Source organism: Gadus morhua, chromosome 19, assembly GCF_902167405.1.
Source record: "Gadus morhua chromosome 19, gadMor3.0, whole genome shotgun sequence".
Taxonomy (NCBI): Eukaryota; Metazoa; Chordata; class Actinopteri; order Gadiformes; family Gadidae; genus Gadus; species Gadus morhua.
Genome location: NC_044066.1, coordinates 8269064 through 8285592, shown reverse-complemented (window position 1 = coordinate 8285592; position 16529 = coordinate 8269064). Strand labels below are relative to the sequence as shown.

Sequence of the window (16529 nt, the reverse complement as noted above, 5' to 3'; positions counted from 1 at the left end):
TACCACAGCTTTTCTCATGCTAGGAGCGGCAAAACAACGTTTTCATTAGCCTAGGTTATAGTACGTTGGTTTAGGAATTTACAGTACTGAACCTCAAAATGGGAGTGTCTCTCCAACAAATCTCCCATAATGCATTCTGATGTTCAAGCCCTATTCTGTCTTGATGGATGATGTAGTTTCATAACTTCTGTGTTAATTGTATGACAGTATAGAGTCAATGACATAATCCTTTTGACATATACTGTACATGGGTGGATTGAACTGTGTGTTCTGACACAGTTAAAACTCCCTACATTAAACGGTTGCGTCACCAAGTTTTCATAACCAATGAACTTCAAATAATTGCATGAAACACATTGATATTCTATATTAATTTCAACATGAAGTAATTAGTTTTAGCGTTCCACAATTTAAAGTACATCTTTCACAAATTCTTCCCAGAAACCGAGTGATATAAAATATGGCACAAATGTCATGAGAGATCACGTTAGCTACAATGATTTAAAGACTCCTCATCTTACTCAGCCCTCACATTCAGTGATTGCGTCATCACCGGTTCATCCTCTCTATAAAACGTAACCACCAAATCTCCCCCCCCCCCCCCCCTAGTGCATCGACAACGCCATGCGGCAGGAGAACATCAACAGCTCGCTGCACCTGCCCGACAAGACGCTGCAGTTCGTCAAAGACCATCCCCTCCTGGAGGACCCCGTGCTGCCGGTCGGCGGGCGGCCCCACCTCATCACCAAGGACGTCAACTACACCCAGATCGCCGTGGACCGGGTGACGGCGCTGGACGGACGCGCCTACGACGTCATCTTCACCGGCACCGGTGGGTGCAGCTCGCTCGTAAACGCCCCAAGAGCGAGGCAGTGTTTTGGGATTTTGAGTGATGGCAGGTTTCCTGTAGGGCTGGACGATAAGTCGAATTTAAACCGACATCGCAATGTAACAGAACGCGAAAGGCAAATCGCAAAGGCTGTGATATTTTTATGGGGTGATTTGTTACCTTTACTGACTAAGTTTTATATTTATTTTTCTTTGACCATTCATAAATAGAGATGTTATATCAATTAATCTCAACACATAGGCCTGGCCTAAAGGAAAGAGCAGTTTATATGTTGACTGCTTCCAATGTTGTTTTGGTCAAACTAAAGAATGATTTATTGCTTTTTTGGTGAATAATACAGACTATAAGGAACTTAATAAATGTAAAAAATCGCATATTAAATCGCAATCGCAATATTGGTCAAAATAATCGCAATTGGATCATTCCCCAAATGGTTCAGCCCTAGTTTCATGTGTGGAGGTTAATGGCTAAGCGTCTGTCCCTCTAGACACCGGAGTCCTGCATAAGTCGGTCCTGGACGAAGGAGAGGTGCACGTGGTGGAGGAGATCCAGCTGATCAAGAGCGGCGGGGCCATCAAGAACCTGCTGTTGTCCTCCGAGGTCAGAGGAAGTGGATAGATATATTATGCATATGAACGACTATATATAATGGATGCCGTGACTCACTCTGGGCGCAGGGAACTGGGGATTTTCCCTGACCGTGATTCACGGTGGGAAATGTTTGTGCACTCATGCAATGCGTCTGTGTCCTCAAGTGGCAGTCTTGAAGCTCTGTTTCTGTTCTCTTTGGCGCCACCTATGGCAGTCTATGCTGTTTGATATTTTGGTAATCTGTAACTTTGCTCTAGTGTGTATATGTAACATATACTTATTGTGTTTCCATCTTAATACACAACTATTAGTAACACGAAGCAACACATTGCAACCCTCTTTCAAAAGCCATTTGAGTCACGCTTTAGATGATGTGGGATGATAGCTGATGGGATGATAGCTGAATAAATAAACAAATATAAATATAGAATGCTTTATCCACCTAGCGAGTGTATGACTGGTTCATAGCTTACTACACCAGTACCCTCTACACACAGAAGTGAGGTGCAGATGGACTCTGCCGCAGTATGGTTGATGGTACAGTATGGTTGATACTAACATGGATGTGTACCTTCGACAGACCCGCTCCCTGTACGCCGGGTCAGACTCCGGCGTGGTCCAATCCCCCACCGCCTTCTGTGGGAAGTACCTGTCATGTGACCAGTGTGTGCTGGCCCGGGACCCCTACTGTGCCTGGGACCCCAGCTCTTCGGCCTGCGTCAATATACTCGACCGCCCAGAAACGCAGAAGTGAGTCGATACTTTGTTATGAGCAGTTTGCTCTACGCTGGAGACCCTTGGAAACGTTTCTGTCTATCTGCAGTCAAATCTGATGCATTTCAGAAATGAATAAGCTTTATGTAACACCTGAACATATCCTAAAGCTAATATTAACAATGAAGTATCCCCTGTTTTGAGTATTATCAAATAATCATGAATATTTTTTTTCAGTATGGTTTGATTTGTAAATGTAAAGTTTTCCATGTAGTTTATTTCTTCGAGACTTCCACAACCGGTTCATTTATCTCGTTCACCTCAGTCAGCCTTTGTTCTTTCGGTGCTCCTCGTACTGACCTTTTAAGCACACTGCTCTTTGTCATTTCAGCGGTCTGATCCAGAGTTTAAAAGGTGACGCAGATTCCTGTCCTGCAGGTAAGAGAAGATGCATGACTGGATGCGCATGAGACAACAACAAAACATTCTTGACATGACCTCATCACGAGAACAGTCAACATTCTGGTCTTGGCTGGATGATGGTACTCATGTCAAATGATGGTGGAAAACTTTCTTGACTCCCTATGAAGACAGATTCCTACTAACAAGGCAATACTTTCTAAAGGGCACCCTTCACACCAGGGTCGTTATTGCTTTACATAGGCAGTGATCAAATTTAAAAGAAAAATCACGACATATGAAAGAGAACAAAGAACCACAAGGTGACATATACCACCAGGTTTTACATTATACCAACGCCGTTTTGAATATCTGCCTCTTCTGACATCACAAGTGAGCGTGTCCAACCATATGAACCCTGGATAGATCAGTCTACCAGCCTACCCAGTGGACTGTAGCCAACGCTGCTCATCTATCCAGCACAGAGCTAGGTGGACCCGCCCACTTGTGATGTCAGAAGAGGCCGATTTTGAAAATGTCTCGTAACGGCTAACCCCACCCACACCTGGTGGTACAACACGGGACCTTTAACATTTAACATTGCCCCCCCCCCCCCCCCCCCCCCAGTGGCGGCGCTCTCCCCCCGGGACTACGGGCGCGTGCTGGTGCGTCCGGGCAGCTCGGCGGAGCTCCCGTGCGCGCCGCCCTCCAACCTGGCGCTGGTGTCGTGGCGGCTCAACGGCTCGGCGCTCACCGAGGCCTCGCGCTTCCACTTCATCGGCGAGGGGGGCCTGCTCATCTACAGCGTGGGCCCCGAGGACCAGGGCCGCTACGAGTGCTGGTCCCTGGAGTGGGCCCCGGCCGCCGGCAAGAACTTCAGCCGGCAGGTGGCCGCCTACACCCTGGTGCTGGCCGCCCCCCCGGCCCCCCGGGGCCCCCGCAAGGACCTGGGCCGCGCCGCCCCGGAGCTGGGCCGCAGCGGCCCGCTCGGCGACCCCTTCCCCGAAGGTAACGCTAACACGCCGGGGCCCTCCCCGCTAACCCCGGCCCGCCTCTCCCCCCCGCTGCCGCCGCCGCCCCCCCAGCCCCGCACCGACTCCCCACTAACCCCGCCCCCCGGCGGCGGCGGCGGCACGCTGCGGCTGCAGCCCCGGCACCACCCCCTCCAGCCCAGCTCCAAGGCCCCCGGGGGCCCGGAGGCGCGGGACCCCTCGGCGCAGTACCTGCAGCGGGGCAACGCGGCGGCCCTCCTCTGCCTCTTCCTGCTCTTCTTCTTCCTCTTCCTGGCGGCGCTGGCCTACAACTGCTACATGCGCTACCTGCCGGCGCCCTGCCTGCGGCTGCGGGCCGCGCTGGTGGGGGGCCACAAGTCCCCGCTGCGGCCCGAGTACCGCGCCTGCGAGGGCGGCCTCATGGAGCCCCCGGCCGCCGAGAAGCTGAAGCTGGCGCCGCGGCCCGAGGGCCAGCAGAACGGCAGCCAGACCCCCACCCCGACCCCCACCGCCAACACCACCGCCACCAACACCACCCAGAGCCAGCTGCGCGCGCTCCGCGACACGGGCTACGAGACGGAGCCCGACTGCGGCAACGGGAAGATCCCGTCGCACGGGTTTGGCGGCGGCGGCGGCGGCAGCGACAGTCCCTCCAGCGAGAAGCCCTTCGACGTGGACTCGGACTCGCAGCACATCGAGTTTGCCGACGCGGACGAACCGAGCTGCTAGCGCGAAAATCTGCTTTTTTTTTTTTTTTTTCATTCACCCCCACGCCGAGCACAGAAAGTATTTATAGTGCGTCCGACTCTACAAGCTGCTTCCTTTCGAGGTAGAATTGTGAAATGTGAAAATATGGCCGATGCCGACGGTGGTAAACTCAAGTGTTTTGCCTCCCCCTCAACTCTCCGATAGAACCAACGGATCATTGGACAACCGATGACCGTAGTCCAGCTATAAAAAGATTTCTAGTTAAATTCCAAATTGGAAACATTTGTTTACCAAATTGGTAAGTTAAATTCATGTTGACCAGATTGGAGCCATGTTAACTTTGTGCAGTGTTGGGGCCTGCGTCTTGATACTTTTTTCTTTTGTAAACTTATGGTAGATCCTTTGGGGCTACCAGATATCTGGGGGAGCGGCGTGTTTTTAAACCATCCCAAGTGTGATCTGTGACTCCTCAGGGACTGAGTTGGCTTTGGTACGGGGGGATCGTACCTGCGTTTCCTTTCTTGAATGTTGTCACCGTTGAGCATGATGTCTGTGGACCGCAGCGATCAGCGATACCGACGGTACAGAGGATGTCAACACGAGAGACCACAACGGAATGGAGGAAACGTGCGTTTGAAGGATTGAACCTCCGACGTATTTGCGTGCGTGTGTGAAACTAGGGGATATCCAATAAATATGGACAGGGGAGACTTTGACCGCTTGATAACATTTGACCCGGAAAATGCAAAAGACTTAAAGAGGATTGGAACCACTTTGAGAAAGTCACTGACGCGTGAAGTCTGACATGCTGAAGAAGGGCGTTCAACTGTTCGTCCCGGAGTTGTTGTGCTGTGCCATATTAACTTCTACTAGTCCTATTCCCCAGTATGGTGTGACAATAACCATTCATAACGCGTCTAATTTAAGACCATTTGCTTGATAAACCTCTTTTTTTCACTGAAATATGAGCCTGGGATACAATCGCATTTTTTGTATTTTTGTTCTTTTTAATTTAATTGAGCTTTAAGTATTAGAGTATTTCCAGAAAGCTATTATTTAACTGACACTGACGCACGTCTCAAATCACTGCATCTCCTATTCTGCTCAAGTTTCATCTCTGTCATTCCCCACCTTTTTTCCCTCCCTTTCGCACGTCCCCTCTTCTTCGTCAGCTGTCCTCACTCCTCTCTCCTCCGTCTCCATCCCCCCCCCCCCCCATCCCCTTTCTTCCCTCACAGCCCCGGCCACCTCTTCCTCTTCCGCCTCCCTGTCTTCTGAAGGTAGCTCTCGCTCTGTCCTCTCCTCCTCCTCCTCCTCCTCCATGTCCTCCTCCCCCTCCGAGCCCAGCGTGGGTGTGGCGGGAGGGGGGGAGGCGGAGGTGAGGCTGCTGCCCCCCCTGCTGAAGGACCAGGCCTGGGGGCTGCACGCCCAGGAGGCCTTCTTGCTTTTCTGCCTGGCCCTTGGTGAGTGGTGTTTGTGACCTTTGACCCGCTGTCCGAGCCAGCTTTAGCCCTTAACTGCATCCCTGAGGAACTTGAGTGCAGGTTGATGCCCCCCGCCCCCCATTTACTTTTCTAATCACTTCTCTCCGCTTTTTCTTGCATGGAATTTTCCTTCTACATTGCCAATCGTGTGTGTGTGTGTGTGTGTGTGTGTGTGTGTGTGTGTGTGTGTGTGTGTGTGTGTGTGTGTGTGTGTGTGTGTGTGTGTGTGTGTGTGTGTGTGTGTGTGTGTGTGTGTGTGTGTGTGTGTGTGAGACATAAAACCTAAACAAGGGGCAGGTGTGTCAATGTACTCAAGAATTGGCGGAAATCATCGTTTGTTCTGCTAGCGTCCCTCTGTTCTGGTTTGCAGTCTTGATGTGTTACTAACGTGCGAGTCCTGATTGTTTTTGGCCGGAGGGTCTTGGGACATTTGAGGTGGACTTTTCTGGATTGCTTCTTTTTTTTTTTCTATGTTCAAGAATAGAGACTCATTGTATCATATTTTTTTTTCAACACTTTATCCAGAACTTTGTGCCTGTAAACAAGTGTAAATATATTTGTATATATGGAGAAAATAATACCTTTAAATATGTAAATAGATTCTCGGAAATCTTGAATACTGCTGTAGGGGATTTGAATAAATGTTACATTCAAATGTTTTAAAATACTTGACTTTGTCTTTCAGTTTAAAATCAGTCAAATCGACTTTATTTGTATTTATTTGGTCTTAAGCTGAATAAAGAAATATTGTAAATGGTTTTAAACCACAACAATTCAATGACCGCAAGGATTTACTTCGGATGGTTTGAACGGCAAAAATAGTTTTCATCAATCAGTTGGGATCAAATTGAGTCAACCAAACAGCAGTTTGATAATAATGTGCCTTTTACAAGAGATGCCGCTGCCTGTGTCCTTTGCCCTTTTTTGGTTACTCCTTTTGAAAACAGTTACTTATAACACAAACTAAAAACGATGCATTAACTTGTATGAGGAGTCTATATTTGGAAGCCTGGGTCATTCCACTCAATGTGGCAGAGAAATGCATCGAGTTAGCTTGAGTCTTTCGTTGGTACCGACAAGTAACTGACCCATGCATGATCTAATCCTGACGGCTCCCATTAACAAAGCAGTGCAGTGTGTGTTGAAACCAACATATATCCCCAAGGACACAGCCAAGGCAAGTATTGCACCTTCACGCACGTCCTATTCAACTCAAGAATCCTCTATATTTTTTTGGTTGGGTTTTCGTTTTTTGTTGTTGCAACGAGTCACGGCTTGTCCAATCACATCCGTCCCAGGCCCGAGCGACACTCGTGTTCATTGGCTGATCAATGGCCACAGTATGGACACGCCCATCATGGAGTACCGCCTGCAGCTGGGTCCGAGCGAGGTGCTGGTGAGCAGCTGGCTGAAGGGGGGGCCGCTCATCAAGGACGCCTACTACAGCTGTGTGGCCGAGGCCGGCGCCGGCAGCGACGTGTCTGAGGTGGAGCTCCGCCTTCCCATCGGAGGTGAGGAGGAGGGGTTTTGTGCTGACCAATGGTCATCAAGTGTACTGGAAGCACTGGGGCGAGAGCTAACCTTGTTTCCCGGCTCACCATGGAGAACACCTGGAATGGGATGCTCTGTCTGATTCGGCGTGATTTGTGAGAGGAAGGGACTTACTGTTATAAGATTAGCCACGAAAAGAGAGAGGGCGGGACTTTGTGTTATATGGGATTAGCGGCAAAAAGTGTGCAGGACTTTCTGTTACATGGGATTAGCGGAGAAAAGAGAGGGGTTGGGACCTTCAGGTAAATGGGATTAACGGCAAGAGAGGGATAAATAACCAATAGGAGGGATATCCATTGCTGTTTCGGATATTGCCTTGTCAAATTATTCTTAATAAATTATGTTTTTCTTGTCCTGTACTTATTCTTGTCACTCCTGTGACTTAACTGGCGTAAGAACAGCTCACAATGAAGTAAGCACGGAAAATATAACGCTGACGGGTTCGGGAGTTGTGTTAATGTATTTAGGCAGTTATGGTTCCTTCTGGTTGCCTGCTGCATAGATCAGGAGAGCGTCCCGGCCAGAGATCTGACCCAGTGGAGAGGAGCCCTCACGGAGCACGAGCACCTGCTCAAACGATGGGAGAACGCCTGGGTAGGTCTACGTCCTGGTGAGGGGCACCCCCTTCAGGTCTGAGGAGCCCTACTGGGCTCATTGCACCACTAGTCCAAATTACTCTGGACCATAAGTGCTGGCTTGGGCAGCTTCTTAATGAGGACATTGCAGTGGGGGTTGGGTTATTGGGTAATAGTTACACACGACTTCTTTGGTTTAATTATTGTCACTAGTTCCTAGCTTGATACATTTAGGAGCTATTCCCACCCTTTTAAAAAAAATGTTTGATGCCTTTTTGTAGTAGTAGTTAGTGATGCTTTGTATTGTTCCCAGCCTTACTTGTAATTAGCTTTTCAAAGATCTGAACTCCTTTGTTGTCTTCAGGATCGCTGCGATGGCCATGGAGCTCTGTGAGGATTTTGCGTGCATTACATCATCACCATCCTCTGAGCAACACATTGTCCACGTCCAGAGTCCTGGACGTTGGTGTACCAGCAGGCCTCACGATGTCACAGCTTGACGCATTGTGATGTCAGGGCATTGTAGCAAAGTCTTGATAAGACCCTACGGAATGCATAGGCCTTACTCTGACACCCTGTGTTCTGTTAAGGGGTCCCCCGGTGTTCATGCTGTGCTGGATACTCTGGGGAAAGGATTTAGCTGTTGCCTTAAAGGGCCCTTGTTTTACCACTAGGTGTGAGGTTGATGAGCCATTTCAAGCCCTTTCACAATCTGTCACTTTGTGGCGTGTCCACCCAGACGGACGGTTCGACTTAATCGGGTTGATCCAGTCCACTACTCTGCTGCTTCCAGCCAGAAGGAAACCTTGCACATTAAATGGCTAGTAAAGGCTCATCAACATGACCCCTGGTGGTGAAAGAATAAGGGGCCTTTATAATATGAGGGTATATGATCTATCGTTAATTGTATAATACATTAATCGGTTCACTTACTTAACTTTCATTAATTATTCATTTGTAGTCTGTTTATTATTTTTTGTCTTGGATGTAATATCAGTTTTTTGACTGTGAAAAATAAGAAATAGAAGTTCTGGGTGGGAGAGCAAAGGCAATCACAGAAAATTGGTCTTAATGTGTTGAAAGCACCCTATGTGTAAAGTTTACACCTTTCTCTTGCTTCACCGTCCTTCAGCACCCCTGTGTCATGTACGTGTGATAGAAACAATAACACATTTTCACTTTTTGATTGTATTGTGGGATGAATGACAATCTTAATATTCACTTGACGTCAATCTTGCTTTTCTTGAGTATTATTATCGTCACTTGCTAAGGGTTGGACAATTTTTAAAAAATGCATAATTCTTGAGGCTCTGAAGCAAAGTTCTGAATTTATCTTTTGTCACGGGTTGCAACAGGTTGTTTCTTTATAGGTCACAAATAAAAATGTTGTACTGGGAGCCTGGTTAACTCCTTTCATTGAGGTGTGTGAGGGTGTTACTTATGAGAGCGAGGGCATTTGCATGTTCCAAGTTCACTCCTTCACAAGTCAGTCGTGACAAGACTGTTTGTACCATGCAGATTAAAGCTCCCCATTTTAAAAAAAAAACACTCCCTTGTGTGATGACAGCCAGTGACGTCGGTAACGAATTTGAAATCGCGTAAAGGTAATTTGTTTGTGCATTGCTGCTGCTAAATGGACTATGGTCTTGTTCTACAGTAGACCAACGCCTCCAGCATGCTGTTTAAAGGTCATACTCTTTAGTTTCTGTCTTTAGTCTATGTTTGTATAGAAATCCTATGGCTGTAACTGCACGTACACACGCACGCACAGGAAGCCACACACAAGCTAGTCATAAGATACATCCCAGACCAAACTAATGCACATCAATCCTTTAGTTTAGAGTCTTGTATGAAAGAAAACCGGTTTGTTTTTAATGTGGTATTACAGTTTTAATTTCCGTGGCGAATCGAGACTGAAGGCAAATTGCATTTGTGTAGACCAATTTTTCCTTCACCATTATTAACATGACTCGGTTAAGATCTTCTTTAGTAGGTCCATGGTTAAGATGCTCGGGCTGCAGCTATAGGTTGTCTTCAGGACAGCCAAGTTGAATTTACAGGCTAGACTGTATTTCTTTTAATGTCTTTTTTGTTGAGAAAGTTAATGTGCGGTATACAATAATGTAGACCAACTGCGCCCTCTGGCTCTCATTGTTTATTAAATCAATATTGATATATATTGTATATATAATAATTTAATGAACAATGGGCGCTAGGGGACGCAGTTTAGCCAAACTCGAAAACTAGGTCGCTGAAGCGCTTTCTTTCAAAACAAGTTCGGCCCCCAATCAGCTATTACAGTTTCCTGTGTGATATATTAACCGCTACAATCCGTAGAAGTAAAAGGAATGGTGTTAGTGGAACACGGCGAATTTCATTTCATTTTATTGCAGTAATGTTTGGACTAACAAAAGGCCGATAAGCCTCGCATCTGCACGTGCGGCAAAAGTTTACCTAAATATTTGAAAAGATGGCCACGGGTCGGCTATGTCCTGAGGTAAAGACGACGACATGACAACGACTTTCACACCGTGGGTTTAGTGATCTAGGATCGGTCACTCCGGGGCCATGAGGTAAGGGTCCACAGATGATTCAGCGTGAATCCCAGTTATGGTTTAAGTGATAATGGCGTTTCTGAGCAATTTCCTTTTATTGACGCTAAACTTCACAAACGTGTTTGTCTGAGTCCTTTATGTGACCTTTGTGTTTCAAGGGGGCATCTTCTGAAGGTTCTATATATCTATAATATGATATGGAAACCATAGAATAATAAAAGGTATGGGTGTGAATGGCTGAAAAGCTGCAATAACAACAGATGCCATGCACCTTAGGTGGTGCTTTCCACCTAATTAAAGCGTCCATGATGTATAACATAGTAATATCCACACCAACCTGTTTGTGATTAGTAAATGGAGCTCCACAGACGATCAACACTGCCCTCTATTGGCCATTTCACTGCCAATCTTGTATATGTTTCGGATTAAGCGGTTAGCCTTGAATATAATCCACACGACATTAATGGAATTTAATCTTTAGTATTGTTGCCTTTGTTACTTATGTACAGGGGCACAGGCTATTGACTTATCTTTACTAGTTTAAGTGTAGTCTAGTACCTGTTAGGAATGTAACGGTAAACTGAAGTCACGGTTCGGTTCATACCTCGGTTCGTTCAGACATCACGGTTCGGTACGAGTTCGGTACAATGAAGGGAAAAGAAAAACAAAAATGCAGAAGGCAATTCTTTTTTATTGTCTCTGGTTGTACCACCTAGTGTCATACAGTCTCTCCCCTGAACTAGCTGCAACAGCCTGAATTGTGTTATCTAATATGTAAACAGTAAACAATAAGTACCCCACGTCACCTTCAGACAAAATAAGACAATCAGTTATAAAACTGAAAATTCATCATGTCTTATGAAATTGCAAAGTACACAGAATTTGCGCCATTTCCACAGGAGGGTGCGGGTCGGTTCGCATTACATTAATTAATTCGCACGCCAGTTTTATTTAATTCTATACCGTGTATTTTCCGTGTAAATCTATGCACCGAACCAGCCTACCCCCACGGAGCTGGTCAATAGTGCTATAATTATCCATTCATTTCATTAAGCTCCATTCAGGTGCACCAGAATAATTGCAATCGGGTTAAAGGTGTAGTGATTAGGATTTAGTGGCATCTAGCGGAAAGGTTGCTGATTGCAACCCATTGAAAACCACCTCTGACCTCTTCCTTTCCGACGACATAGGAGAAGCTACAGTGGCCTGCAAGGTGCCAGTGGGTACTTCTAAATGATGTCATTATCGCCAGCATCCAATATCAAGTATGACCTCCCTGGATGTACATTTATCAAATGTAAATAGTTATTTATTCTGCAAAACTATAGGTTATAGTTTGCAAGTAGTATAGTGTTTATGATTGTTGATTGTTCCTCCTTGTGGTAGGGTTTATTGCTACAGTTATCTCTCTAGATCCGTTACGCTTTTTCTAGGCTACTGAAGAAACGTCTTTGCAACCTGGTGGGCTCCATAAAGAGGACCCTCCCTATATATACACTGCACCTTTAATATAATCACAGGTGATGATAACAAAATCAGTTGACACACACCAGTCCCAATGTGGGAGTGCTCCCAAAGGCTGGAAGGAGTCCACTGGTGGTCTACCTATATGGTAAGCTGGAGTTGATCAGTCCGTCATGCATCTTCTGAGTGGACACTCCGGAAACCATGTACCTGAAAACATTTTATAATCCCTCGTTTGGTTCTCTGATAAACGTAAATCCCCCTGAGTCATAGTTGCTAAGGGACACTAGGTTTAGCATAGAAACAACTTTACCTACCTGCATTTTGCCCCATTGACATTGTTTTGTGTTTGAGACAGCGGGTTTTACATCTTTGAGTCAAAAAAGTCCACAACAAGGACTATGCTGGATATATCAATTGGGCATAATTCCTAAAAAATATATCTGCCTAAACATAGTATGTACAATGTGTTTGGTATTCATTCAGGTAGTACACCTCAGGGAAAAAACAGCAGAACTAATTCCTACTATTATTATTTCTATATTTGTCCACTTGTATTACTGTTTAAAATTGGTTCTTTATATGGTACGGTACAATCTAATAATGTGCAAAATAATTTGAACTACAATTACTTTAATACTTCATTCATGGTGTTTAATAAAACACACCATACAATAAGTATACAAGCTTATGTTGTTCAAAATCAAAACGTATGACCTAGCTCAAAACATAATTTGCCAAGTGTTGGTGTCAGTCTATGCTATAGCATTCGTTATGTCTCATTATTTGGCTAGTTTCTACTTTGAAAATAACTCTTGCTTTTCAAATGTTTTTAGTAACCTGGCAACAGTAGTCAAGTGAAGTGGTCTCTGAAGCATCACTGCCTGAGGATGCTCTCTCGCTCGCTCCCTTCCTTCCTCTCCATCTCTCCCCCTCCCTTCCCCTCTCTCTCTCTCTCTCTCACTCTCTCACCCTCCCTCCCTCTCTCTCTCCATCTCCCTTCCCCTCTCTCTCTCCCCTCCCTCCCTCTTTCTACCCCTCCCTCTCTCTCTCTCTCTCTCTCTCTCTCTCTCTCTCTCTCTCTCTCTCTCTCTCTCTCTCTCTCTCTCTCTCTCTCTCTCTCTCTCTCTCTCTCTCTCCCTCCCTCCCTCTCTCCCCCTCCCTACCTGTCTCCCTTCCGCTCTGCAATGCCTCCAAAAGTTAACAGACAAAATGTTGGTAAAACTGTTGGACACAGCCTGTTATTAAATAATAATAATAATAATAATAATAATAATAATAATAATAACAATAATAACATCAACAGCATTAGGAATACAGGGACATGGTAGGACAAGTATTGCATAGTATTGGGTCTATTTATATCCAATAATCCTATCTTTTGAGGTCTTTCAACTGTAATATTATAATGTAGATAAGCATGACTGCAGTTCTTATTAATAATACCAGCATACTTTGTATATACTGTTTGATTATAAAAGCTACGGATACAAGTAGAATATATGAGCTTATTTTGATTATTCCCCAGTAATACATGTTAAACCATCCATTGATTTCAGAAAATCGTTTTGTGTTTATTATGTTTAGAAATATAATCAACATAACATATTATTGACAAAAGGAAACACATGGGCCGAGTTTTTATGTTAATGTCGTGTTTTTATAATGATGCGTAAAACATTACCGCAATGCATGAATGTACCAACGTTTATATGAATGTTGAAAAATAACCCTTAATAGAAACAGTTATCAAGACAAAGGAGGGGTGGGCAACATTAGTATCCTATTTTTCTTTCTACCATAGACATCTTTCACCTTCTCCATCCTCTAGCTCTCACATTATAATACCATAAACACCATGTATGTCATATTTCTAATGTCGTTTGTATCTCCTTTACCCTGGTCAACATCTCCCATTAAACACACTGCCTCCTTCCAAATGGTTCGTTCCACTATTCTGCAAGCCTTCCCTGAATGAGTCATCCTACCGGCTCCTGATTGGACAACGCCATGCCATCCCCAGGGATTGCCTTGCAGAGGCAGAAAGGCCCAGCTTCCATTCACAGAAACATTGGTATGCCTGCCTGCGATGTCATTCACATAAAATATTAAATTGTGCACACCTTATATCCTCCTCTGCCTTTTTCCCTCTCCATCTTTTCTCCTTTCGATTTTTTGCTCCCTGCACCTTTTGAAATCCTGCTGGCACATCTCCACCTCCTCCTCTTTTTTATCTCTCATTGTTTTTTCAGAGGGAGAAGCAATACGTGCTTTCTTCTATATTTGCTAGGAAGCAGAGCGAGAGAGAGAGAGAGCGAGAGAGGGAGGGAGAGAGAGAGAGAGAGAGAGATGTTGGGAGGGACTGCAGTGCGAAATCTGCAGCAGAAGGAGCGAGGGAGCTGCTTATGAATGGATAGTCGTTCTCCTCCGCTAGATGCTCCCGGGGACATTTTTACATGAATGGGGTCTGGATCCGCGCTCTCTATCTCTGTTTTTCCGCCATAAGGAGTCGGGGGATGAAGACGAGGCTTGGCCGCTGACGGCGTGAACGAGACTTCCCCTTGCTTCTGGTTCTCTGCCGGCTGGTTTCATTGACATATGTGCGCCCGGGAAACGTATCGTGGGTATTTTGTCGGCGCTCGAGTAGGTCTGGTTGCACGGAGAGGCTAAGGGGTTTAATACCAGGACCTAGTGGATCATCAGTCTATCGCATGGTTCTTTCGGGTGTTATTTCGGAGACGTTTATCGGAAACTATATTGGTTTGTCGCCGCTCTCGGTTCGGCGTTTTTATAATCCTTTGTTGCAGAATGTTGACAAAGGACTGAGAACATGCTTATGTAAACAGAAGAGGACAGACCATGGTGTTTAGATGATGATTTGTGGTTGTTATGATCGTTTTCAAGATCCACAGATGAATAGAATGGCGGATATTTTAGAGGTCCACCAATTTATGGATTAAAATACGAAGATCGAAGGCCAGGAGTCATTTTTTTCCTTTCCATGGTTTTACATGGTTAGTGGTGTTATTGGCTTTGGGCTGTTGCTATGGTTTTGTTTCGTATGTTTCCTATTTTTTTCTTTTCTAGATATCTTCCCTTATTATCTTCCATGGTGGCGTATGTACGAGGTATTTAAATAGGAGCATTTTATTACAAATGCAGAAAAGTCTGTTTGCGGTCGTTTTGAAGTCATATTTATTTTAGCTGCGATGACAAAAGGGGCTAGTTGCACAAAATCATTTCACCAGGCTTATTCAGGTGTTCAGTCATTATAGTTAGTTAATGAAAACTGCAATTCATTCATAAAAAAAAGCGTTTACCCTGGATTGGATTTTAAAGAAACTGCCAGGTTTATTTGTGAAATCGATTGACTTGATAACAGCGTAGCATATTAATCTCAAATGTTGCGATAAAATTCAACATTATGAAATACAAAAGCGTTTCTACAATGGATGAGAAATATCAGACTGGCAAATTTGAGAATTGATTGGTTCTAGTGTGCTGTATGTGGGAGGATTTTTCTCTCTCTCTCCTTCTGTCTCTCTCTCCCTCTGTCTCTCTCTCTCTCGCCCTCTAACAGGAAGTGAATTGCAGTGTTCAGCAAGCCTTTTGTTGAGCAGGTTTTTCTCAGATCAGTGAGTCATGCTTTAGCTCGGAGCAGGCAGGCAGGCAGCAGATACCGTTTTCTCTTTCCCCGGCAGCAGCAACCTTCGCCGGCCGAATCCATCAACATCACTAACACGCAGCCCTTTTTCCTCTCTCCTCCCCTCTCTGGTCTCTTCTGTCCACGGATCAATAACATTTGTATCGTCGCCACGGAACAAAAACAAGCCAACTGTCCATGTTGCGCTTAGATTTTTTACTGCTAGGGTCTTGCGTTTGAGCCTTTCCCCCCCCCCCGCCCCCCTACCTCTTCCCGATTCTCTGTTTTTGTTTTTGCGTTTATTGAGTTATTTTTCTTGGTTGATGTGACTGACGGATTCCGGACCGGACTGCAGCCTGTGGGTGGCGAGGATTTTGAGGCTGAGCAGCGCAGGCGGCCGCTGTATCGCGTCAACACAGGAGGGGGACATTACGGTCAGGTGGCCTGTGTGATTGCTGCGAGGCATTGGCAGCCCGGTGCCACCGCTGCTATGCTACAGAAGTGGGCAATAAGTACCGCCGCTCAGACAACCCTGTCAATACGCTCGTGAGAGAGAGAGGGAGAGAGAGAGAGAGGGGGACAGACGAGAGGGGGCAGGTTGCGTGTCGGTCAGCCGGAAGAGAGCGAACGAGCACAAAGAGCAAAAAGAGAGCGCGGGTGCGGAGGGGAGAGAGAGAGAAAAGGGCATGCTTCACCGTACCAAATACAACCGCTTCAGGAATGAGTCCGTAACGTCCGTCGATGACCTCCTCCACGGCCTGTCCATGAACTCCAAGGTGTCGGCAGCCCCCTCGCCAGCCTCCGCCGTGACGCCCTACACCGCCCCCGCCGAGGTCCACCCGTCCGCCGCCGCCGCCGCCTCGCCGTCCGCCGTCGGCAGCCAGGGCTCGGACCACCACCCGGACGGCGATGGGGGCACCACCCTCTGCACCCTCATCAATAAGGTGTCGCACCTCAAGTTCAGCAACTCGGGCAGCCTGCTCGGCATCAAGGGCCTGCCCTC

The 16529-nt window shown here is 46.2% G+C and overlaps 2 protein-coding genes across 13 annotated transcripts in view; both read left to right on the top strand.

Moving 5' to 3' along the window:
• sema4d (sema domain, immunoglobulin domain (Ig), transmembrane domain (TM) and short cytoplasmic domain, (semaphorin) 4D) overlaps nt 1-6403 on the top strand; it is a 34379-nt gene extending 27976 nt beyond the window's left edge. For all 5 annotated transcript variants that reach the window (XM_030342288.1, XM_030342291.1, XM_030342290.1 and 2 more), the window contains 5 exons: nt 610-832; nt 1338-1450; nt 2022-2191; nt 2547-2593; nt 3182-6403. In XM_030342288.1, the coding sequence (XP_030198148.1) occupies nt 610-832; nt 1338-1450; nt 2022-2191; nt 2547-2593; nt 3182-4275 (1647 nt within the window). In that variant the 3' untranslated portion in view covers nt 4276-6403. The remainder of the gene's footprint in view (nt 1-609; nt 833-1337; nt 1451-2021; nt 2192-2546; nt 2594-3181) is intronic.
• Nucleotides 6404-10148: 3745 nt separating this feature from the next.
• The window catches only part of shc3 (SHC (Src homology 2 domain containing) transforming protein 3), a 23039-nt gene continuing 16658 nt past the window's right edge, over nt 10149-16529 (top strand). The window contains exons 1-5 of one of the 8 annotated variants that reach the window (XM_030342310.1): nt 10149-10437; nt 11610-11684; nt 11940-12031; nt 13848-13957; nt 15882-16529. The exon at nt 15882-16529 is cut by the window's right edge and continues 433 nt beyond it. In XM_030342310.1, the coding sequence (XP_030198170.1) occupies nt 16213-16529 (317 nt within the window). In that variant the 5' untranslated portion in view covers nt 10149-10437; nt 11610-11684; nt 11940-12031; nt 13848-13957; nt 15882-16212. Of the gene's footprint in view, nt 10438-11609; nt 11685-11939; nt 12032-13174; nt 13958-14135 lie in introns of those variants that run through there. The other 7 variants (XM_030342306.1, XM_030342304.1, XM_030342308.1 and 4 more) reach the window with 7 other exon arrangements.